Source organism: Maniola hyperantus, chromosome 3 (assembly GCF_902806685.2).
Source record: "Maniola hyperantus chromosome 3, iAphHyp1.2, whole genome shotgun sequence".
NCBI classification, from domain to species: Eukaryota; Metazoa; Arthropoda; class Insecta; order Lepidoptera; family Nymphalidae; genus Maniola; species Maniola hyperantus.
The window spans coordinates 9,170,732-9,197,212 of NC_048538.1; the positions used below are offsets into that span (position 1 = coordinate 9,170,732).

A 26,481-nucleotide genomic window follows, 5' to 3' on the forward strand; every position below is an offset into this window, starting at 1 on the left:
ACACATTAGGGGATGTAATGTCTGAATTTAGAACATCCCGCACTTTTCTAAGAAGTTTTTAGTTCATCAACTATTGCGATGGCCTCCCTTTCACTCGGTAGACACACGAACCATAGAGTAAAGACTAGAGATTTTTTTGAAAGTTCCCTCTAAAACTTATCTGCGATTTGCGAAACGTTATATTGTGGTGTTATTTAAATTAATTATTTATTTAACTTGAAATTAAATGCTGAGAGGTCACAATGATAGCACCAGTAATTAAACTCCGGAAACTATAAATGCTCATAGTGTAATAAACGATTTTCTTCCAGAAACTTCTAAAGGTATCTATTTAAGCATACGAAGATTTTGATTTTATTGGCTCGCTAGGTGTGAAAAGTAGAGTATTGAACTTGGGGGTAATGCTGTCTTAGTCTTGGGCGCCCCTAAACCTCACGCTTCACTCAGGATTCTAGATGCAACACCTTCGCTATGCTCGGGAGTTACTCTAAAATCCCTCGTTACGCTTGGGATTTATCCCGGCGCCGGTGACGTAAGACGTTATATTACTCCCATATTGAACAATCTACTATTGATGAGCGAGTTACATTGCAAGTTCACATGTCAGAAGGAGCTGTCCGCGGAGCTGGCGCTGCGCACGCGCGCCGAGCGCAGCAAGCAGGAGGAGGTGCGTGGCGGCGGAGCGGGCGCGGGCGGCGGCGCGGCCGGCAAGCGCCGCAGCGCCTCCATGTCTGCGCGCGAAAACAAATCCACTAATAACAAGAAGGGTGCCAAGAAGGAGAAGTTGCTTTGTATATGTCGCACTCCCTACGATAACACCAAGTACGTTTTACTCTTTCTTCATAATAATATATATACAAAGAATCGTTTCATATTTTATTATTCTTTATACTTAATAAAAATATGTTTTCGTATGTGTTACGCTAAAGAAGTGCAACTTCTTTTAGGTATATTGGATTGTAGGCTTCTAACCAGTTGATCTAGTCCGATCGAATCTGGCCCAATTTGATCTCATCAGAACTTTAGTCAGCTCAATCCGATCTAATCTAATACTATTTGGCTCTACGCGTCCAAATCTGTGCCAATCTATCCAATTCGACAATTGGGTAGATCAAATTCAGTCCAGTTGGAAACACATTACGGAGATGACGTCTACTTAAAACAATGAAAGTCTTTTTGCAACTCTTATGGGGTTTTCCCCCGCGGCGTGGGTCTCTTAAATTCACTTCAAGCGAATAAAGGTAGAATCATGATTAGGCACACTGTTTAAGTTCCATAGATGCACATGGGTCTGCACCATACACGGGGCAGCGTGAATACGGTATTTTACACCAAGCGAGAAAAAATCTAAAAATGTATAAACAAGATAGTATTAGCAATAAGCAATCGAAAAATGTTCATTTTAGTCTAACTCATTTTAAAGATTTAATTTTTTAATCTGTTCTACAAAATATTCTAAATGCACGAAGCTGATAACGCCATGATGAACTCCGACTGTCACGCCACATGGATTGAAGACTGTTTTCATATGTAAATCGAGAATTACCGTGTTGAAGGGTTAAAATTACGATGTTTCTAGATTAAATAACGGTGGATTAGCTAAAAGAATACCGTGTCATTTTTAAAAGAATAAAGTCATGAATTTGCTTTTTAATCAATTATTAATATTATTCTGAATCTGACTCTCCTAGCATAGCAATATCTTTTTCATAAACGGATTTATTCATATTAATATTTTGTTAAATCTCATTAATTTTACATTTCACTCCTTCCTAATTGCTTGAATAAGGACGAAAATAAATTTCTGAGATTTGATGCTTAAACCGAGAGCAAGAGAAATGTTGCCATTACGAAATATGCTAACGTGACTGAGATTCGTACTCGTATTACGCAGTATATTATGAATTTTCAACGTGATTTTTGTATTACGGTGACACGGTCAAGGTAATGGCATATTACCTTGACGGTAGATTAGGACTGAATTACGGTGCATCTACGGTAATTAACACTGATTGAAGTTGTAATGTATTTCACTAAGAAATACTGTTGTTTACCAATTCGTGTGACGTCATGAACCTAAAAAGATGGCGGGCGTTTTCGCGGCGAAATTTGAATTGCAAAATTTAAATTCATTTTTGTTGCACTTATCGATCGAATATAATTTTTATATAATTTTTGGTAGTTTATTATCATTTTAGGATCAAGTTAAGACACTTCAAAAAAGGGTAAAATACCTTATTGAGCTAGTTCATGGCAGTTACTGACACGTGTGTGTGTGTGCGCGCGCAGGTTCTACGTGGGCTGCGAACACTGTAGCAACTGGTTCCACGGCGACTGCGTGGGCGTGACGGAGGAGATGAGCAAGAGCATGGAGGAGTACGTGTGCGCCGAGTGCCGCCGCGCCGCCGAGACGCAGGAGCTGTACTGCCTGTGCCGCCAGCCCTACGACAACTCACAGTACGTGACCCGCCGCACGGTCGATCAAACTAGACCTACCTTGCTTGCTATTCACTGCAGGATTGTAGTCAAGCGCTAGCCTATCTTACAATAAAATAGTTATTTGTATCACAAGGAGCCAAAGTTATATTTTGTTTCTCGGGAGCGTTATTTTGAATTCAGAGCGAAGCGTAGAAACCTTAGCAAAGGGAGGAATTCAATATACGCCGCCCGAGAATGAAATATTTTGGCGCCGAGTGTCACACACTATTTTTCATAACACATAGTGAAGCAAGAACGCGTGAACCAATCGGAAGCGAGAAAGTTCAAACTCCCATAAGAACAAAATAGAATTTTGTTCCCGCTGCCCTGTAATGCTCATTTTCGTTTTTCGAATAGGTATGATGAAATATCTATTAGCCATCTCAATTTATAGAACGATATTTCTGCATGTGCGCGCCATATATATTCTATACATTGCCGTACGATGAATTTAGGTGGCTATATCATCACCGCGCCCGTGCATTCCTGTTCAAACTTACTTCCAACGCCTTCGATTGCTTGATTTGGTGACATGTTATATTTTTCAATACAGTTGCTCGCAAAATGCGCTTTCAATGCTAGTAAACATGGCTTGTAAGTTAAATTTAGAACACGAGGCGATATTTTTTTTGTAATTTGTTTCTAAATCGGTAAATCTATACCTACTTATATACTTACTCTTTCAAAAAAAGTTTTCTGGTATAAACATACCCGAAGTGAATTTTAAATATTAATCTCGACGCGAATAGGCTCATCCGAGAGTTTTACCTTTTATGATAACCTTACTGCAATATTAACTTGATTAGGGCACAATTGCTATTGCAACCACGCAACCAAAATGGCGACCTAAACACAAAATGCATTTAATGCGATAACAATAGCAAGGAGTTTTTTATTTGCATAATTTCAAAATGGAGCGTTTTAGTAAACACTGCCATTTTGAAATTTTAATTAAGTTTTTCGTTCGTAGTTTCTCTTTCATGTTATGTATGAGTTGTTTAAATATGGATTAAAATAATGAGGTAGGAAATAAAAACCGGCCAAGTGCGAGTCGGACACACTTCACTTCACACACACGAAGGGCTCCGTACCATTGTACAAGGTATACCAAACACTTTTATGTAGAACACTGCAAGTTAATTACAAACTGTGCCATCTATCACTTTTCACGTTTTTTTGTGATGTAACCACAAATTCACTGTTTCTGATTTTTTTCTTTACTTGTGCTATAAGGTCTGATACCTGTTTTCTGTTAACTGTATTGAAAAACGTTGTACAGGCGTTTAGGTACTTACCGCCCTCGTATCGCGATGTACTATAACCAAACTAATTTCATTAAATTTCATCAAATTTCATCCAAGCGAAGACGGGTGGATCAGGTAGTTTATTAAAAATTGCGCATTTTGCCTTGATCTCTTCGCGTACACGAGTTTACTTACCACGTTTGCAAACATAACCAATGTTTCCGTGATGTGCGCAGTGCATTATAGGAGCCGCATCAGTTGTTAACTCTGAATTACTGTTCGTTTAGGTTCTACATCTGCTGCGACCGATGTCAAGATTGGTTCCACGGCAGATGCGTCGGTATCCTGCAGTCCGAGGCCGATAACATCGACGAATATATCTGTCCCAGCTGCCAGAAAAATAATTCTGTGAACTTTGCGAATATGAAAGAGCTCACCGCCAAAGACTTCGAAAATCTAAAAAGGCTCGTGAAACAGATACAGCTACATAAAAACGCTTGGCCCTTCATGGAGCCAGTCGACCCCAGAGAGGCTCCCACCTACTACAAAGTGATTAAAGAACCCATGGGTGTGTATGCTTTATTAATACTACTTTTTCTTTTCAAGTATGCACAATTGAGACTTAAGGGCGCCTTCATATTTGCCGCAAACCGGTATACCGGCCCTATGTGGCCTCCCGCCGTCGTATAAACTTGTTGAAGATGTTCACTTCCCATGGCGACGGCCGACGACAGTACTTTTCATAATACTAACTTATGTTTTCTTTTGCAGATTTGCAGACTGTGGAAAGAAAGGTGAATGAACAGACTTACAGTACATTAAGTGAATTTATTGGTGATATGACTAAAATATTTGACAATTGTCGTTACTTTAATCCAAAGGACTCAGAATTTTTTAGATGTGCTGATGGCTTAGAGGCGTTCTTTGCACAAAAAATTAAATACTTTCGGGAAAAGTTATTTGAATCCACTCAATGATAACAGTGCCAGTGCGTCTGTGAACAGTGATAGCGCGTCTGTTGATTGCGGTCGGATATAGACATTCGAATACGGCTGTATTGTTACATCTCGTAAACACTTGTAAATTGTAAAGATTGTGATGAAATTTTCAAAGAATTTGTATAAAATGATTGCAGAAGTTATGAGTTCAGTCAGCTAAACTTTCATGTTAAGTATTTATTGTATTTAGTGATTAATGCTTTACATTTGTAATGTATTTTGAAGCCGACTACTTTTGGAAATAAAACTCTTCGCGGAAGGATATAATTATGTATAGTTTGTGAAAAAGATATCGTATTAGCAGATATTATGACATAGTGACTTTAGTTTTAACTTAGTGTTTAGTTTAAGTAAACATTATTGTATGTAAGAAATAAATTTTTAATAATATAAATATATTAAATGTTTTTGCACAAATTACAACCCTATACAGAACTTTAAAAAAACCAAACAGCCTTTTTCTAATAGAATAAGCGTCCAAAAGATACTTACAACAAAAGTTCATGTAGATTGTAAAGATACCAATCTGCATGAACTTTGGTTGTATTAATAGTGATGGAAAATTTTGGCCAAGTGCGAGTTTTTAATTCGCACACAAAACTTAAACTTTAAGAGCGTCTAGCACGGGGTTGCCACGACACTAAGTGTCTGGCAATGCATGAAGTGATTTTTAATACTATTCCGAAGAACTAAACTAAAAAAACTAGCAGTTGCCCGCGTCTTCGTCCGCGTGGATTTAGGTTTTTAAAATTCCCTTGGGAACTCCTTGATTTTCCGGGATAAAACGTATCCTTCCACGGTATGCAAGCTATCTCTGTATCAAATTTCTTCAAAATCGGTTGAACGGGTGGGCCGTGAAAAGCTAGCAGACAAACAGACACACTTTCGCATTTATAATATTAGTATGGAAGTACCTATGGCGACATGTCTAAATCTATTGCTATCCCTGTCATAATGTTGTTTGCGGAAAAGGATAGCACTAGATATAGACCTGTTAATTTAGTTTAGAGATTGTGTACTAATGAATCAGCCCCAGTGTAGGTCTAAGCCCAGGCGCGTCCGCCGTCCAACCCCACAGATGATTCTTGCGATGTTTTAAAGAAAAAGCTATTTGCTGGAATTGCTCCGGCTGAGGTCATTTTGCATCTGATAAGGAATGTCCGTTGTTTTCTTGCCAGGTTTATTAAACTGGTTGTGTCTCACATTTCGTATGTAGAAGCAGCCATCGGCGCCTTTTTCCCCATTGCGCAGGTTGTATACTACGCGACAGGTGGAGATGGCAATCGGGGTATGAGGCGGGGCGTTTTACCCGCCACCACCACTATTGCCATCTCGTCTGTCTCGTGCCAAACCTACGATAAGAGTTTTATGTCAATAGTAGGTAAATAAAACAAAGAAATCAATGTTATAATTTATTCGTCAATTACTAATCTTTGTGTTTAAAAATATTACACAAGGTTATAAAAATTAAGTAGCTAATAATGTTTAATGGCACCAGTGTAAAAAAACTACATCAGTTTTTTATCGTAGAATTGGAATTGATGAACAGAATCGGTGCACACAATTTTTGTTTAAAAATTAATAAGTTAATAACTCATAAAACTCATTTCATTGAAAATTAAAAACTACTGAAAAAAAAAATACAAATCACAGATTTTTAAAAATTGTGCCAGTTAAGCATTCTTTAAAATGCATTCGCTTTATGTTTTTAAGAGTTAAGTAATATCGATATTTTAATTATTTATTTACACCAATTAAGAGGAGATTATTCTAAAACTATCAGTCAGTTGTAAGTTCCTTACTTACGAAAATGTTATAAAATCAAACACATTTTTATGTACTTAACAATAATATTCGTGTCTAATTACAGGAGTTTCATCAAGATAATATGGCTAATTCTGTTGTACACACTCTCTGAACTAAATTGATCTAAATATAGTGCTATACATTTCCGCAGGGAGCGTTGTGAAAGGGATAACAATTTATTTAGTCCTGCGATTTTAGTTTAGACTGTAATACAATTGAATCAACCACGTTACAATACTATACCACAAAATAATCTATTTTGTGACTATACATACTGTAGCCTGTATGCCTACTACCAATCTTTCAGACCTCGGATTGTACCACAAGTTTTAAAATGTATGGTATTTTATTTATATCATGATACATTTTGTAACTAAGGAAAAGCGAAAGGATTCGCAATAGGCTACTTGACTCATATCTAATTTCGTCCAATAAATGATTATTTATTATAGTATTTTGCTTAAGACAACGAAATATATCAATAACAATTATTAAAAACGCAGGATGGATATATAAATCCAATTTAAAAAAATACAATTTTTATTTTTATTTGAAACGCAGAAAACGCTGTCAGCCATGATGTGACAAAGTGTAAATATGTAAACAAAGAAATGTCATCCCTGTGTCACGCGGGGACTAACGTAGTATCCATATATATAAAATTTAGAGTCCTGACTAACTTATATATCAACGCACAGCCTAAACATCTAAACAGCTGGTCCTAGATACATGAAATTTGGTGGGTGTGTTCTTTGTAGGTAAAGAGAAGGTATCCACTAGGAAAGGATTTTTTGAAATTCCACCCCTGAGTGGGTTAAATGGAGGTTTGAAATTTATGAAGTCCACGCGGGCGAAGTCACGAGCATAAGCTAGTTTTTATATATTTCTAAAAACTCGTAGTAAACGTAAAAAAATATCGTTTTCTCTTTATAAATTGAATAAGTTATTACAACAAAGTGATCTTTGCAAAAATAAATTTGGGTTGAAGTCGTTAGTCATATAGGATCCCTTTAAGCAAGTCTTCGCGTGTCACGTATATTTATTTCACTGGGCACTCTAATCCACAACTTTCCTGTGGTCTTTATCGATGCGTTTTTTACATTCTTGGATGATACAATAACGATAATTACTATATTTTTCATGTAAACTAGTATAGAAGTCATGTTTATTAAACTTTGGGAGGTTATGCTGTTGTTTACAAATGCATGACGTCAGAGCACAGATAATCTATCGGCCAAACATGGCCGACAGTGTTTTTACCTGTCTAAGAAAAAAATATTTTAAAATTAAAGTTTTACGGTTTTTAGGGCGCAAAAAAATAGTGTTAATTTTTTTGATATAATAGGACAAATATTAACCATTTAAGACCAACTTAAAAAAAGTGTCAAGTAGCCTATTCGCATACTCTCGAGTTTGTGATTGGTATTAAAATATGACACTAGGGCACACGCTTTACCATAGTCACACTTGATGGAAAACGTTTGTTTAGAAGATGTCTTCACTCTATGCCTATGACAATCATAATTAATTAATCATTATGAATGGTGTTTTTAATATCGTTATCGTTGAAATATAATAATTTTAGTGCTCATATCCGAAAAAGTGAAGTACAGTAGCCGGCAGGAAATATTGTACATCGACCTTTAGAGAGTTCGGCTTCGTAGAGCATTGTCTCTGTCACTCATGTCTATGTGACGTTTTGTCGGTTTTAACGACAGAGACAACGCTCTACGAAACTGCCATCTCTTTCTAAAGATCGATGTATATTTCCTGCCGGGTACCTACTGTAGATCAGTTTAGTCTTGATTTGCAAAAATAGTTGATGGTAGGCTCACTTAGTCATGGGTATGCGGCATGTGGAACACATTTTGGTATAGACAAACTTCCAGTCTTGAAGAGTAAGTAAATAAACTACTGGCAGTAAACTTTCTCAAGTTTATACTCAGTCCGGAGCAGTCAGGAGTTTTATACTCAGTCTGCGCTGAACTTTAGAGTGCCTTTCAAATAATACGTACTAGTAATAATTATTTTATTAATAAATATGCACAGAACTCGTAAACGAAGAATGCATTGGGCTTGTAACATACTAAAGCACAATGGTGCTCAAACTGACAGGTCGAAACGTTCTCTACAGGGAACATTGTGAATAGGAAACTAAATGATACACCTTCAGCTACTTTAGATCTGTCAATTCAGATATTATCAATAACTGCGTGGAGATATTCAGATCAGATGATTTTCAGTTTTAAATATTCTTTATTTTTAAATGACATTTTATACTCTTTTTAAAAAAAAAGATTTGTTGTTTTATATTCTATAGATGCGATAGATGCGATGAGTGATTTCTTAATCCGTAATTAAAAATAATGAAATTTTAGTTTACTCAATAAATACGTCCACGAGGGACAACGAAATAAATATAAAAAATTTGCAAAAGCGTACATGTATAAAAAGTAAGTGTACAAAGTAGATAATAAGTCAATGGTATAAAGTGTGTAATTGTGTATTGTGTAAATTGTGGATGGACTATCCGTCCGCAAAGAGCCATTCAAAATGCATTTAATAAAAATAGATTCCGCATTGGTATCTCTGGCAATACTTAAATATTTTATTTTGCTGAAAACTTTTTTATGGTACACTACAGCAAAGAGTATGTAACCACTACGTTCTACACTACAGCTTGATTTTATCAGTAGCTGATTGACCCACTAGGGCGGATCTGGAGTTGTACATGTCATACATATTATAATATGTACTTACTTAATTTCATATAATTTGTGAAAAGGAAGGTTAATAATAATAAGTACATTTTTCTTACAATAACTAGTGATAATATTAAAGTGGAATGATAAAATATATTTATGATAATACTGTTAAATTTCAGAATTGTATTCATTATATTTTTATTTTATTAGAATGTAAATGCTTAAACTGATATACTATTTAAAAAGTTAACATTAGCAGCACAGTTATGAGATACTTAATATTGTTCTCTACATACATTACCTATATCTAAAACTGCCTTGTAGGGATAAGATTGATTCAAAATGCTTAAAGTTACATTGATCTAAAGAGATCCATAAAACATATTATTTACATTTGATTTAAACATTAAATATTTACATTAATTCACGATTCCTAATAAAAATTGACCTAATTAATAATATTTATTACACAGGTGTAAACCAGTAGTTTCATATTAAAAACAATAATTAGCGAATCACCACGTTAGTTTTATACTCAGTCTGCGCTGAACTTTAGAGTTCATTTCAAATAATACGTTCTAGTTTAGTTTTTTTCATTATAATATTTTAGCGAAACAACTAGTTAAGTATTTTTTAATAAAAAAAATATCAAAACTTACGTTGTTTCGTCACGAGGACTATCTTAATCTAACGTAACTGAAGATTTAATATTAAGACATTTTCTTTACACAATGTTTCGTACCTTTAATGAATATTTTTCAATTACTGAAGTTACTTTCCAAAGAAAACAGTTGCTGTGACTGTGTGCACATAGTGCAAGTGACCTACCAGAGCTGGCTGGTGTGCACTTGGCGTCATACACATAAAAAATAATGTTTATGCATTCATATTTTATCGTTCAGGCATTGATCATCCGATTGAGTTGAAACTTTGTACAGTTGTTGATGGTACTTGTGTGAAGGTTCTGACATAGTACTATCAATGTATTGTATAAACGAGCGAGTCATTCAAATAAAAGAACATTGGCATTGCAACTTGAGTTGCAACGCAAGCTGGACTACTACTACTACTAATAAACTTTTTTGAAGTGTCAAAAAACATTTTATCGAAGTTATTGCTTGTTATTTTGTTACAAAAACTTCATAATAATAATAATCAATCATGTATGTAAAATTCATTTGTGTAAATGATGACTGACGTGATTTCATCTATGGATGTGATACAAATACGCCATGTTGATGAACACTGATTGATACTGTATTTCTTTTTTATGGGTTTCCTATCTCATTGTAGATTTCATGATTACAACTGTTGTCGTGCAGGATTCAAATAATTATAAAGAAATTAGTGTAGTAAGTGGTAAGTATAGGCACTACTGAATTTTAGTTACCTAAATAGAACCCATCTGCCAGCCACCTCTTTAAATAGTTAATTCTATAACAATAACATTAGTCGCCTTAAATAAACTTCAACAATTAATTTGATATGTACAGATGAAATGTGCTATAAACGAATGCATTGGGAATGAGTTGGCAGTGCGTACTCCAACATTCAAATGGTCGCGTATTTCACAAATCCCTACACGATGCATAGATTCGAAATAGTCATTTTACTAAGTATAATGCGTACAAAATGACTTTTTACGCGCCATTTTAACCTTATGTGTCCAAAAGTACGATTGTAGTCCTTATTTTTAAGGTGGACCGTACTTTTAATAGGACAGTTGACTCATAAAGTTAAAATGGCGCATAAGAAGTCATTTTGTATGGACTATAACGACAATGTTCACAACGTGTTTATTTACAGTAATTATATGAACAATCACTATAAACTAGCTTTGCCCGAGAGATTGGAGGCGCGTGGAATTTCCTAGGAATAAAGTATTCCATCCATTCCATCTCCAGGTTGCCTAACTTTGTCAAGATCGGTTCACCAGTTCAGTGAAAACGTAAAACTTTCGTATTTATAAAATTAGTGAATGAATTAATAATATAAGTATTTATTAGTTTTTGTAAGATTAGGTACATACTGTGGGGCGATTGCCTAACCTGCGTCAATCATTATTACAATCTCAATTGTTGTGATTGGCTGAATTTGTGCTATTCTTGTTGCAACAATGCATTGTAGCCAATAGTGAGCGAGCGTCAACCAATCAGAGGTGATTGCGATCGTGACATTGTAGCTGTCATTCTACCGCAATGGCGCAGCCGATATCAATGCAAACAAAAGTCTCAGCTGCAAAAACTACTATTAGAAGACATTATCATGATTATTTCATCTCAGAAGAGTCATGGCATTCTTGGCAATTAGAGCAAATTAATATTTCTATTTAATTATTTTACAATAAATAAGTTGCAAGGCGCGCACGTTTCCGGAGGAATGAAAAATAGAAAACGAAGTGATCGTTATAAAACTTTGATGTTACTTATTGATGACTATTTCGAGCTATATGCTCGTTTGCGTGCACCTGAGGCTAAGCTTAGTGCAAGGCTTCAGTAAAAAATAAGTCTGGTCTCAGCAGCCTTAGGATAAGATTTTACATCTCACAATTCCGAGCGTTAGAACATTTTAGCCTCAAAGTAAAATTGGCCTTGACTGCCTTGTTTCATCAACTTGCCTTGCTCCAAGCGGGAACGTTGTGAAATTAAAATCGGTGGTACTGAGCTTTCCATTTTGAATCATGGAGGTCAATTTTACTCTGACGCTATTGTGTTTTGAGTTTGACGCTCGAATTGAATCAACTTTGGTGAAATATAAAATGTCACAGTAACCCTGCTCTAGGGTTTCACTCGGGATGGCTGTTAGGCTACATGTGCACGACGTGCGCAGGCGCCGCGACGGGCGGCTCGTGTCATACGAAGGACGAGAAGCCGGGCAGCGGCGCCCGCGAGCGCGCCATGTTGCTCATGACGATCTGGCCGCCGTTGAGGCTCACCACGGCGCTGCCCTCGGGCTCCGAGTCCGTGTAGCTGGAGTAGTTGCGCACGGGCCGCTGCCGCTTCCACGACTGCCGCAGCGTGTCGTTAACGTTCGCGTAGTGGTTCACGAACGAGTGCGGCTCCGATCTTACGCTCTCGTTCTCACTCTCGGAGTTCTATACACACAAAATTACAAATATTTTTATACAATCTACCGATAAATTTGTGCTGAATGGGGCCGAATAAAGAACGTTTTTGAACATGATTTTTATTCATAAATTTCAAATAATACGATTTCCAAATAGAGAAGTAGCTACCTTTCAGAACGTGAATTTCTCAACTTGATAAAAAATTAAACTGAGTTATAATCGTGTAATGACTTAAACAACCGTATTCATAATTTTATAATTAAAGAACGTCCACATTCCAGTACGAACAGAACAAAACTATTGTATCGGTCTCTCATTCTTGACAATATCGGGCTTCCATCCACTTCCATCAGTATAATTTTTTATTGCGCTGACATGTTGCGGTGTGTGAATAACATTACGCAAAAATTAAGAAATGACCGAAAGTTTAAGTCGTTTTCATTCCATTGATACGGTAATTTCATTTAGCTTGTTTTAGTGCTTGTATTGTAGCAATGATTTTGTAGCTTTTCCCTTTCTACATTACCAATAAGTTGCCAGACTTATTTCAGCATACATTATCTTACGAATATGAAAAAGACTGCTAATAAAGTGCTTAATTAGTACATCTGACGAATTTCAGGGCGCCGCTGCGCGCCGGAACCAGGAAGCGCAAGACCGCGGCGTGTGGAAGTCTCTGCAAGAAGCATGTGTACCGGTTTAAGACGACGTACCTAAGACAAGAGTGAATAGGCATCTTCTAGGCAAGCGCGCTCCATCTTAGGCTGCATCATCACTTGCCATCCAGGTCTGATTGCAGCCAAGCGCTAGACTATAAATTAAAAAAAAAACGTAATACTAAATGACGCGTCATACTTCACGGTGATGCAAGACCGAAATTCTCTAAAGTTGAGGATCTATAGAGCGCACTTTGACTTTGGTCAGTCTTGAGAGAGAATGTTAAAACGAGACAGCGTTATATCGCTGGCATAAATCTGTTTCTTTCTAATAGAAACCTAAGTCTGTAAGTAGTAAGTTTAGTTAAAACGAGACAGAGCTATAGCTCTCACATAAATCTGTCTTGTTTTAACTCAATTTTAAGTAACGATTAGCGACTCTGAGTACGGCTGTAAGAGTGAAAGTGACCAACATGATGATTTTGTGGAATGTGGCAGTTCTTAAAATGATGAACATGTCTGTTTAAGTTACTTCACGGCCATACATACCTCATTTTTCGATATTTTTTTAATGAGACGTTTTCCTTTTGAAGAAACGATATGACCTGAACGACGAATTACAATAACTCACTCACATTACGAGTGTGTTTGTCTGTTTTTGAAGTGACTGTCGTAACTCTCAGGCATTTAATTGATTTGATAAAAGTTAAAATGTTTGCGGAAAGGATGAAACACGTATTCGTAAAATTCACTTAAGTAGGTACACATACTCGATGCTTATGGACGCACGATTAGAACTCTTCAAAACTATTTTTTATTCTGCCCCACTCTTACCATACCTACTACAAGGGCAAAATTACTTGGATGAGTCTTAACTAACTTTTTATTAAATCTTTATTTAGGCAACTACTAAACTGATAATGGAAGCGTCAGGAAACTATACTACAAATAAACCAAATCATTTAGACGATGTTTAGACGTAGGAATTATAATATGACGTGTTGGCCAATCCATCAGATATTTGTTTGAATAAAATGTATAGGTATTCAGTTTGAGTCTAAAAGCTTTGGTTTGTTGGTACTTAATGTCTTTATCTTTACAATTAAATTCTGCTTATTTATGATATAACTGAAAATAGCATCGTATGGATTTAACTATAATAAAATAATTAAACAAAAATGTTATTTACACTATGAAAGATTGTAAGTCTAAATAAAGTTTTAATACTCCGTTTATTCGTTATAAAAAGTTTACATTGATTACAAAAAAATAATGATTTTGACTTTTGAGAGATGGTGGATATGTTATATGGTTTATTTTTTATAATTTTAGACTGTAAATATTAACGTGCCTTAACACTTGCTGGGGCACCCAGTATGCTTAATATGAGATTTTACATCTTACCAACGTTGATAGAACTGGAGCGTTGAAAGACAATAATATCAGAGTAAAGTGGACCTAAACATCTTTGAGTTAAAGTCGAAGTTCAGTACCATAGGTTTTAACTTCATAAGCTTTCCGCTGGAAGCGCTGTCTGTATAGTCCGCGACAGGTTGAGATGGCAATCGGGGTATGAGGCGGGGGATGCCGAGCACACCCACAACTCGCCCGCACCGGCTTAGCGCAGGGGCTGTGCGGGGCGTTCCCTCCCCGGTTGCCATTTCAACCTGTCGCATACTACAGATGTACATAATTATGTACGAACTTGATCGTTAAAACAACGCTGTTAAGGTCCATTTTACTTTAACGCTGCAGTGTTTCGACATTTCTAACAACGTGATGAGATGTAAGTGTTTATACTAAGCAGACTTGTACTGTCGTCTTGTTAAACACAAGCGTTACTCGTCTAGTATTAAAGCCTAAATTAGTATGATGAAAGTAAAAGTACTTTCAACGGAATAACGAAAATATTTAGCGTAATGTAAAGGGTGATAAGTAGGGATAATTATGTGCTAATGGATTTTGTTTCTGTTACACCTATGTCAACGAAAGGCCATTGGTTGTGTAGTGGATTCGATAGTTTAACGACAAGTGAACCAATCTTAAGAAGTCTACTGAGGTCCTGGTGTAACTTTTCAAGTTGACTATAACGTGGCAGATGCGTCGGAGTAAATATATCATTGAGTATGAACATGGAGAAAATGTCGTGGTTTGACATCTACATACAATTTTAGCATGTACGTGTAGCCAAGTTGTAGCAACGCATCAATTGTTAAGCAACGTTGACCCAAGTCGGTAACTGGACGGGTAACCGATTTTGGTCTTTTCGTTTCCTCCATGCCGCGCCGAGAGCACGTCCAGTCGTCGGTTCCGGTTAATTATCACTAATATCTGATAACAATAACTGTAAAAACCTAAGCCTTGAAATGTCGTTTTCTAATTAGAATTGTATGAAGAAAAGATCTGGGTTTCCACCGCATTATTATCCCAAAATAACATTATATGATTAATAGAAAGGGGTCAGACCCTCAGCAATGCGGAATACGACGCAAGGACGATTTCGGTAGAGTGACGTAACTCTGGCGTCACGTTATTTAACTTGAAAACTTACACTATGGGCTCTGTTCAACTGTGCTAGCCGGCATGAAGCGTGAATAATAAATAAATTGCGATAGATAAATCTGAATCAGCATAGTTACCGTGGACGAATCCGATCGACCGTATGGAGGGAAAGAAACAATACGAATTTAGTGAGTGTGGAAGCAGTCAGACGACGGTAATTCTGATGGTGATCACCTGCGAGTCGGAGGAGCTCATCTCGGAAGGCTTCTCAGTGAGCGAGGAGTCGTCGGGGTTCTCGTCGTAGCCGCGCAGACTCTCCTCGTCGCTGTGGTAGGCGACGGAGGCGGGCGAGGGGCGCGGCGGCGACTTGGCGAGCGCGGGCGCGCCCTTGCGGCGCAGCGTGCCCGCGCCCAGCGCTCCCGCGCTCGCCACGGAGTTCTGTCGCGAGCGGTACAGGTCCAGCGCCAGCGAGCCGCGCTCGTCCGTCTCGCCCGCCAGCGACTCCTCAAGCGTCTTTTGCGCTTCTTCTGAATCATGACAACCACTTCGTTAATAAACATAATCAAGTGTTACGATTAAAATTTATTAAAACTAGTGGTAGATGCATTCAAAAGTTCTTGTAAAAGTTTCATCATGATCAACTCATCGCTGGCTCACTGCAGAGCACGGGTCTCCTCTCAGAGTGAGAAGGGTTTGGCCAATAGTCTACCACGCTGGCCATGTGCGGATTGGTAGACTTCACACACCTTTGAGAACATTATGGAGAACTCTCAGGCATGCAGGTTTTTGAGTCACCAACCAACCAGAAAAGAAACTATGTTTTCTAATCGAATTTAGAATGTGTTTTGAAAACATTTACTAATTGAATACCGATTTTTTTTAAATAGAATAAAATATATTTTTATTCAAGTAAACATGTTTGTGGTTGGTTGGTGTCTGTAACGCCCACTGCGATTTTTGCCTCTATCATTTGTATGGGATTACACGACAGAGAGAGCGATATAACTACTACTGAAGGGAGAACTCACTTTTGTACTTGTAGCTCTTGCTTTTCACACACAGTATCGCTATCACCATAATGATGATGATGATGGAGGCCGCGGCCAGCGCTACCATGAACCAGGTCCGGCGGTAGAAAGGCCTGTACTGTAGGTATCCATACTCCAAGTAAAGCTTCGACGGGGTCACAATCGTTTTGTCGCTGTACGCCGGGTTGCTGATCCCGTACATGTTGTATGCGATAACCCGAAACGAATAAGCGGTCGACGGCAGTAGACTCTGGTATGATATCGTGAACTCCTCGAGAATTCCGTTACTTGTTCGAGTAACAGTTTCCCACCTTGTGTCATCTGAAATATTTATGTAATATCAAAACATGGTTTAAAAGAATCACAATCTCTGTGTACTTACTACACACTAAAGTCATTTCAAACAAAAAAAAATTGTGTCCGGAATGACGCTTCTAGTGCATAGTACATAGAAATCGTTGAAAAAATAGCCTAAAAAATAGTGAGAAATTATAGATAACAATGCTGGCCGCAATTAGTTGAAAAATGATATAATTATAGAACAGCAGTTCAACAGATAGCAGGTTGCAAAGCGTGCCCATGAATCAATAACAATATCTGAACACTTACAGGCTTGCCACGTTTCCTTAGCTGCACGGACAAAAAAATCTCTAGTCACACATCATAAATTTAAAAAAAATTACATGACCTATAGCTTGGTATTGATAAAGGGTGATTTAGTCATTGGTATAGGTATCCTACTTCATGAAACCTATTCTCTTTGATAGATTTAAAAGAATTCGTTTTTATCTAGTTGCCAATTGAAATCTGACAGTGAATGAGACATTTTAGTTAGGTACTATTATAGTACTCGACAGGTCGAGATGGCAGTCGGGGAGGAAACGCCCCGCACACCCGCACTTCATGCGCGCTCGTCCACACTGGGTCCCCTCCACCTCATACCCTCCCCTTGAGAGTTGGAGAATTGCCAAAACTCGTGAAAAACGTATTTCTTTATTTTTAACCGAAAACTTAAATACCAATTCATTGATATAACTTAAAACAACGGACTTTTACAGACTTTCCTCCCCTATACTTTCAGTACTTTAGGGCTAGAATTTCCAAAAATCTTTTCTCACCAAGTACTTTTCAAGTTTCTAGCCCCTAGAGCCCAGCGGTTTAGGTTGTGCGTTGATAGAAACGTCATGAGCAGGTACACACCTTTCTTCCTAGCCTCGAAGTAGTAACCGAGCAGCGGGCCTTTGCCGGAGGCGGCATTGGTCCAGCGCAGGTGCAGTGCGGCGGGGTCGGCGCGCAGGCGCAGCGCAGCGGGCGGCGCGGGCGAGCCGGGCTGCGGGCCGGTGCGCGCGCGCGCCTCGCCCGCCAGCCCCGCGCCCACCGTCAGCGCGCGCACCACGAAGCGGTACTCCACCTCCTCCTCCAGCGCGCCCACGGCCAACCGCCGCTCCGACACCTTCTGTTTTACCTGCTTGCTGAACCCTGGACCGCCCCACAACGGTTCACAACGTTAGTTGTAATGTAAAAAATGAAATAATATATGTATTTTTATGAATAAAGGGTAGATAGTATTTTAAAGTTGTACTCGATACGGCCAGAGCAGCGCTTTACTCGGGGACGCCCTTAATATATTATATCCATAAATGTAATATAGATTCATCAGATTTATCCACTGGCCCCTAAGATACGGGATCTCCTAGTTTAGGGGTCAGGATTCTTTGTATGTCATATGTAACTAATTATTGTGATCAATAAATATTCATTTCATTTCATCATCGTTTTTAACTCACGTTCATCTTGCTCTATGGTCTCGTAGGTGACGAGGTAGGAGTGTATGAGGCCGTTGCGGCGATGCGGCGGCTCCCACGACACCACAAGGCTGTTCATGGTGATGTCGCTGAAGGTGATGTTGCGCGGCGCAGACGGCAGGCCCTGGTGCGTGCGCACGAGCACCGCCGTGGAGCGCGGACCGTCGCCCGCTGGATTGAAGGCCAACACCTGCAATACGAGATATTTCACTGGTTATATTTTCTAATCCATACTTTTGATTGTCCCTGGTGGTTTTTAAAGCAAAATCCATCAGAGACTCTTTGACAAACCCATCGACGGTCCATAATAATTCAATATAATAAATAATATTTTGCATAAATATAATTAAAGACCTAGAGAGTGACATATGCTACTTTTTATCCCGAAAAATCAGAGAGTTCCCACGAAACGAACCTTCCAGAAGCGAGACAGATCGATCAATGGTGTGCTTCCGCCCGGTAGAAACCCGCTTTCGCCTCCTTCGGTGCGCTAAATAGACCTAAAATCAATATTAAGTACGCAAGTCGATTTCTGCTAGATGTATTAGGGCTCCTTCAAATTTGCCGCAAAGAGTCGCGGCCGTACTTCATAGGATGGTAGATATACCTGGATCCGATACTGTGTGAACTTGTCGAGGAAGACGAGCGAATGAGATGTGGAGGTGGCGGGCACCACTTCGATCTCCTCTTCCGCGCGCCGCCCGGGCTCGGGCTCCTCGGGAGACTCCGTCATCAAGTAGAATATCTACGAAAAATTGTCCTCATTTCAAAATATTGATGCGTGTACGTACAATATGCGCAAGAAGTGATACTTCTGTGGTTCATATTTCAAACGTCGGAATTGACATCGCAATGTTAGGCGTTAAACATTTATGTTAAAGATACAAGTTATCCCTTGACTGCAATCTCACCTGATGGTAAGTGATGATGCAGTCTAAAATGGAAGCGGTAACCTGGAAGGGGTATGCCAGTTTTTACATATGTTGCAGGCGCCGACGTGCGTATGTTTTTACGTAGTAATACTTAATATTCTGTGCCTGTAGATTCCTGCCGAGGTGTGTATACCTTGTAGCCGAGAAGGTCGCCGTTCTGCTGCGCGAGGTGCGGCGGGTGCCAGGCGAGCGCCACCTCGGTGGGCGACAGCGCGCGCGCCGTCACGCCCTGCGGCGGCGCCGTGGGCACGGCCTCGCCCACCCACACCACGGCGGGCGCGCCGGCCGGGCCCGCGCCCTGCGAGTTCACCGCACACACGCTGATCTCGTAGTTGCGGTCCAGCGCCAGCTCCGTCAGGACTACTTCCGAGCTCTGGAATCGACACAATATATGAAAAAAATAGTCATAAGCTCGCTTACTGACTCGCCAAACTTTGCACTAGAAAACAAGAAGTCTCCAATCGCTATGTATGTCCGATAGAAAAAAGGGGGAAAACATAAAAACGCCTTGAATCTAGAAAGTTGAAATTTTGCACGAAGTTTCCTTTATAGCGTAAACAAGGAATGAGGCCAGATTTTCGAAATTCGCAGGGAATAGGAGATAATGGAGATTTATAATTTTGTCGAGCGAAACCGCGGGCGGTCGACAGATGATTGTAAAACTTATGCTGAGATCTACAAAACATACTCTAACATTGCTCAAACTTTAGTTAAAATTAAAACGACACAGATATTTATGACCTGAGTCGGCGAGTCAAAATTTCGTACTTTTAGTGATTAAGGAAAGGGGTCACAATCCACAGCAAAAAAGAATATTTATCGCAGCAAAACCTTACAGGTTTCTCTCGCTTAAAGTTATTTGTAGATTGGACGTCAGAATATGTGAAGTGAATTCTGACCTTGATACCCGGCACCTCCAACTTCATAGTGTTGTGTAGCGAGGCTGGGAAGTCGGTGAGCGGCTGGTAGTAGACGGAGTAGCCGCCGGTACGCGCGTCGCCGCTCCAGTGCTGCTCGCCCAGCGGCGTCCACTGCACGCGCACGCTACTCGGCGTTATGGGCACCACTCGCAAGTTCTCCACAGCTTTGCTCGGCGCTGCAAGGATAACCAACGTTAACTTAATCAAAACTTCTTTAGTGTAGTATAATAACTTAACGGAAAAGAAAATCGGTGAGACGAAAACATAGAATTATTGATGTTAAGAAAGAAGTCGCGATCATTTAGTGTTATATAATTTTACCTGCAGGCAAGGTGCGAACAGTCTCTGTGGCATTGCTGTAGCGACTAGGCCCGATGTCGTTTGTCGCTCGTATTCTGAACTGGTATGCGGTGTACGGCTTCAGCCCTTCCACTGTATAAGACGTCGAAAATGGATCAACTCGTTCGGACAAAGTTTGCCATGTCCCGCCGTCTTCTTTTTGTTGTATGGTGTAATATCTGGAAACAATGTTGAACTTCAACATGAAAAATTCCAGAAGTGCCCGCCCTTGTAGTATAAATAAGATTCATCACCATCATAATCAAACCATCGCAGGCTCATTACAGAGCACGGGTCTCTTCTCACATTTTACCACTTTGGAAGTGTCTCTCGCACAAACTATTTTTTATATTACAGTTTAGAAAAAAATGATATTAGAAACCTCAATATCATTTTTGAAGACCTATCCATAGATACCCCATACTTAGAACTGAAACTCAAAAAAAATTTTTTTTGAGTTTCAGTTCTAAGTATGGGGAACCCCAAAATTTATTGATTTTTTTTCTATTTTTGTGTAAAAATCTTAATGCAGTTCACAGAATACATCTACTTACCAAGTTTCAACAGTTTAGCTCTTATAGTTTCGGAAAAAAAGGCTGTGACATACATACAGACAGGCACACAGAGATGACAAATCTATAAGGGGTTCCGTTTATTGCCATTCGGCTACGGAACCCTAAAAATTACAAGTGGAGAACAAACCTAAGAGGCGCATATCCGTCGTCGCCGGGCGTCCACGAGAAGGTGATCTGATGCGGCTGCAGCAACGAGCGGGCCACGTTGGGGCGGGCGGGCGGCGCCGGCGCCGCGCGGTTCACGGTCGTCAGCACGAGCGCGCGCAACGTCGCGCCCCAGCCGACGCGCGTTTGAGCCGTCACCGAGAACAAGTAGTATTGTTCTGATGACAGCTCCGTTGCTCTGTAAAGGTCAAACAGATTCAAGTTCATATATGTATACGATGGCAAGCTCACTTGTTTATCAGAGTGTGCTCGATTAGTTTCGAACTGTACTATTTATTTCTATCTAGTTCACTTCTACCTTAAGGCGCTACTACGAAACTGCCTTTTAGCAAAATTACGAGGATAGATTTATTTCCTGAAAGTACCGAGAAAGGGATGGCAATAAAGCAAATTACTACAGTCTTAAGAGAGCCGATTGTCATTATGTTTTTTTAAATAATGAAACAAGTTTCCAGCAAGTGGGAAATAAATCTTTTCAACTCTGATAACTAATTTCGTAATTATTATAAAAGTAATAATGTCTCACCTAAAGGTTCTATCAGATGGCAGGAATTCCTTGGAAAACATGTGCTGCGTTGTACTATTTAGATGATAGGTAACTTTGTAGGCTAGGATCTCGCCGTTCGGATCTTCAGGCACATCCCATATGATCCGCGCCGTCGTAAATGTCACGTCCGGGAATGACACGTTTGACGGTGGGCCGGGGGCTGGATAAATAAATCATTTATGGTTCAAAAGCATTTCAAAAGCATTGATAAAATTGTAAGTATATTTTTTCGAGATATATTTTTTCGGCAAAGCCGTGCCGCCAAGCGATTTAGCGTTCCGGTACGATGCCGTGTAGAAACCAAAGGGGTACGGGTTTAATAAAAACTGCCATACCCCTTCCAGGTTAGCCCGCTATCATCTTAGACTGCATCATCACTTACCATCAGGTGAGATTGCAGTCAAGGGCTAACTTGTATCAGAATTAAAAAAAAAAAGATATCACGACAAAAGACTTCCTTATGTGCTAAGTATTAAGTATACTTATTTAGAATGTATTTCTTAGTAGGTAAGTAGGTAGGTGTATTTTTAATAGGACTAGGTATTTAAACTTATACATGTTACAGAATCCTTATCATTGTACGGGAGCGGTGTGCAGGCTCGACAGTACCAAAGGGGAGATCTCCCACCGAGCAGTTGGTTGTGCTCGGTAGCGCCAGCTGGGCCGACGGTTATGTCTTGAAACTTCTATATATAGTCCAGATTGCAGAAAACTCCGTTAGTGCGATTGCTATCGGCGGTACATTTGTTCGGGACTACGTCATCGATTGAACAGCGCCATCTAGTTTCTATTGTGGCAACCGCCACATCTTGTGGCAACCGCCACATCATAATACATAACTAAGATAAAGTGAATATTTAGGGTTAATTCAGTAGGCTCAGTATAAGATTTTATATCTCACCGACAGCCGACGACGCGCGACGTTGGTTAGAATTCGAGCGTCGAAATATTATTTCGTTTAAAATATATAATTTATTACTAGCTTATTCCCGCGACTACAGTACGCCACAGAAAGTAATATACCAGTGGTTTCATACTCTTTGTAATGTACATCAGCCATTAGAATGACATTTCGGCTTTGTAAAGCGTTGTCTCCGTCACTCATACCTATATGACGTTTTGTCGGTCTCAACGACAGAGACAATGCTCTACAAATCTGCTATCTCCTTCTACAGTTCGATGTACATCACTTTCTGCCGCGTACTGTACGTCCGCGTGGACCACCCAAGTTTTAAACCCCTATTTTACTGGTTGAATGTTCAAAAATCTTTCCTTAACGGATGTCTATGTCATAATAGTATATACAATGAACCAAAAGCTTAATTTGCTGTAATCCGCTGAAACAAGTCGAATCTGTATGGTGCAACATGCAGCATGCGAAATGCACCGCCCGCCCTCCCACTGCTAAACATGCAGGAAGAAGCAGCCACCAGGCAAGCAATACGCACCACCACCACGCAGCACCACACAAATCCCAAACACAATCGACGCACGTTTCGCCCCGACACCGGAGCATCCTCAGGAGATGTAGACCTTACAATGCACAATTGCGAAACGTGCGTCGATTGTGTGGTGCTGCGTGGTGGTGGTGCGTATTGCTTGCCTGGTGGCTGCTTCTTCCTGCATGTTTAGCAGTGGGAGGGCGGGCGGTGCATTTCGCATGCTGCATGTTGCACCATACAGATTCGACTTGTTTCAGCGGATTACAGCAAATTAAGCTTTTGGTTCATAATTCATTGTATATCATGGACTTTCGCAAAGTAACGCCTGCTTCTATACAACATAATAGTATATGCCAAATTTTACCACGATCCGTCTAGTAGTTTGAGCTGTGCATTGATAGATCCGTCGAGTAGTTTAAGCTCTGCGTTGATAGATCAGTCACTTAGTAAGTCAGCTTTTCCTTTTATATATATTCTATAACATATTTTTTTTTTCGACTTAAATAAATACATACATGTTTCAGATTTTTTTTTAATTTTTCTACTCCCTCGCCAATTTTCAAAAATTCCACTCGAGCCCAACCGGGGCGGGTCAACTAGAGTTATATAAAATACTGAGATGTGATTTGACTCAACATGCGTGTCGTGGCGTGGGGTGGGGGTGTTGCAAATTTGTTACTACCCATAAGATGAAAACTAACATAGATACAGATATAACCACTTACTGTCTTCAAATGTTCTGACTGTCACAGGAGGATCACTGAGCGCTCCGTCTCCCAGCCTCGTATAACCCAACACTTGTATCTGGTACACCACATACTTCCTCAGCTCTGTCAGTGTCACTGTGTGAGTTTGATTGGAGGGTATGGGATGACATTCAACTTTCTTGTGTTCCGGCCTAGGAGGGGGCACCACTGCAGCATAGCATACTTTGTAACCTTCGATGAGACCGTTCTGATCTTGTACAGGAATGTCGCCCCATAGCACTACTACGGTAGTTGAAGATGTGGCATTTGCAGATACGTTTATCGGGCCACTCGACGGAACTAAAAAGGAATAACCAATTGAGTTACACTATAGATTACTAGTTAGGCGTTCAAAGAGCTTCCGAGACGATCAAGCGGCTTGACTCAATTTTTGTTTGAGTCAAGCATTTCGACCGTTTACAAAGTTTGCTTGGTGTTTGACGCGTGATTGATGCGACTTTATATTATTGCTTGACGCGATGTTCGGACAGTGTTCGATGTATAAGAAAAGTGCCGTTTGCTTGATTGCTCGATCAAGCAAAACAAATCTACGTGCTTGACGTCTAGCCGCTTGACCGTGTCGGGAGCTCTATAGTTTGCAATCGATATGGGAATATTTTGTTAAAACAGTTCATATAACTTTGATGAGAGAGTATCGTGCTGTGAGAACATCATATTTGATTATGTTTAAAATGACAACTGCCCTAAGTATCGACTAAATAACGGCCATTCCTTGGAACAGACTGCAATATAGCAGCTAGTCCGATTGATTGCAGCCAAGCACTAGTCAACAAATTAAAAATAAAACCCGATTGGCGAAGGCATGAGTGGCAACTTCATCTGTTGGAGGGTTAGATTCTCCGAGTCACTAAGCCCGCGAAGCAAGTAGCAGGAAGTCTTCATTGAAGCCAAGTATGCTACCTACTGTAATAGTTGTGTCTAATAGTTATTACGTCCGCCTACTATTCGTGAGGTTGGGGGTTCGATCTCGAACACGCACCTCTAACTTTTGGAGTTATGTGCGTTTTAAGAAATTAAATATCATTTGCTTTAACAGTGAAAAAAAACATGAGGAAACCCAAGTGTTATTCTCAAAAGATGTGTGAAGTCTGCCAATTCGTACTTGGCCAGCGTGGAGGACTATGGCCCAACCCTTCTCATACTGAGAGGAGACTTGTGCTCTTTAGTGAGCCGGCTATGAGTTGATCATGATGATGATGATGATCCTACCTGCTTCCCGTGTCCTTTCTGTCGCCGTTGGACTTACAGCAGAAGTGCCGACCTCGTTGATAGCAGTCATCGTAATCTCGTACACGGACCATTCCTCCAAGTTGGACAACACGTGCGAGTTGGCCGTGTGGTCTTCAATGATGCTGTATAGAGTATCATTTGTTCCGCTTCGCTTATAAGTTATATTGTATCCTTTTGGGTTACCGTACCATTCACTCTGCTGTAAAGGCTGTAACAAAACGGCGTATAAAAATAAAGGTTCACACGCATAGGTTGTGCGTGTACACAAATTTTAACACATAGCTTTAGTTTACGACTAGTTAAAACGCACGAAACGTGCACCCAGTGCCCTGCGTTTGCGGGCGCCTATTAAAATTGTATGATATTCAGGAACATTTTACCCTAAGCGAAAGGTGTTTTTCGCTAGTTCAGTTAGATTTATTGTATTACAAGCTGTGGCAACCTATAAAATGGTTCTAGAATTATGCAGAATACCAATGTTTTAAATTTTAGTACTTTACCTTTGGAACCTGTTGGATGGATGTCCCATTAAAAAATAGCAGATTACAATAATTCTGCTTTGTTTATATATAGTACTGTAACAGAACCGACAACCATACATAACTGCAAAACTCTCCTACCCTTCCAGTCGGGTAAAAAACGGTCTGAATCATTTTGGTATGGCCCTTAGTATTTCAATGCTACTTACAATCCATCTGACCCGGAGATTGTTCGCGCTGACTGCACGGACCGTCACGTTTCTCGGCGGATGCCGCGGCGGGGCCTGGATCGTCTGGAACTCCTTGCAGGGTTCCGACGGTGGGGACGAGCCCACCACATTGCTCGCGATCAACCTCAGACGGTAAGTTGTGAAGGGCACCAAGCCGGTGACGAGGATGGACTGAGCGTCGGGGGCGTTGACTTCATAGATGGTCACCCAAGATGAGTTGCGTGCTGTTTGAGCCTGATCATGAAAACAGTATTTTATAATAGTATTTTATCTAGCCTCATATCTTAAAATCCTGTAATGACAAATTTCATTTACGGGTTTCCTTAAATATCATTAAAATAATCAAAATTATTGCTTCAGAACAATTTTTTTCATTGAAATATTGTAAGACATGGCTTCACAGCTCTGGGTTTTCGCTGTTTAAGCCTTGACAATTTAACTCTGAAAATAATTTTAAAGTTCAGTAAAACTGTAAAACAACGCTTATCCGTGAGTTAAAATTTAAATATTCCATTTTTTACATGGTGCAAAAATCATGGATAAGGGCTACGCAGGTTCAGGCTAGC

The 26,481-nt window shown here is 39.7% G+C and overlaps 2 protein-coding genes across 3 annotated transcripts in view; one reads left to right on the top strand and one right to left on the bottom strand.

Moving 5' to 3' along the window:
* The window catches only part of E(bx) (nucleosome-remodeling factor subunit NURF301 E(bx)), a 29,638-nt gene extending 24,524 nt beyond the window's left edge, over positions 1-5,114 (top strand). For both annotated transcript variants that reach the window (XM_069508937.1, XM_069508941.1), the window contains exons 15-18: positions 608-822; positions 2,290-2,457; positions 4,010-4,290; positions 4,494-5,114. In XM_069508937.1, the coding sequence (XP_069365038.1) occupies positions 608-822; positions 2,290-2,457; positions 4,010-4,290; positions 4,494-4,699 (870 nt within the window). In that variant the 3' untranslated portion in view covers positions 4,700-5,114. The remainder of the gene's footprint in view (positions 1-607; positions 823-2,289; positions 2,458-4,009; positions 4,291-4,493) is intronic.
* Positions 5,115-6,119: 1,005 nt separating this feature from the next.
* The window catches only part of sdk (sidekick cell adhesion molecule), a 69,103-nt gene continuing 48,741 nt past the window's right edge, over positions 6,120-26,481 (bottom strand). The window contains 14 exon segments of the mRNA XM_034984325.2: positions 6,120-12,325; positions 15,691-15,983; positions 16,485-16,805; positions 17,685-17,963; positions 18,272-18,479; positions 18,897-19,034; positions 19,355-19,594; positions 20,121-20,317; positions 20,463-20,659; positions 21,183-21,398; positions 21,747-21,927; positions 23,935-24,255; positions 25,186-25,414; positions 25,895-26,149. Of these exon segments, the coding sequence (XP_034840216.1) occupies positions 12,083-12,325; positions 15,691-15,983; positions 16,485-16,805; positions 17,685-17,963; positions 18,272-18,479; positions 18,897-19,034; positions 19,355-19,594; positions 20,121-20,317; positions 20,463-20,659; positions 21,183-21,398; positions 21,747-21,927; positions 23,935-24,255; positions 25,186-25,414; positions 25,895-26,149 (3,318 nt within the window). The 3' untranslated portion in view covers positions 6,120-12,082.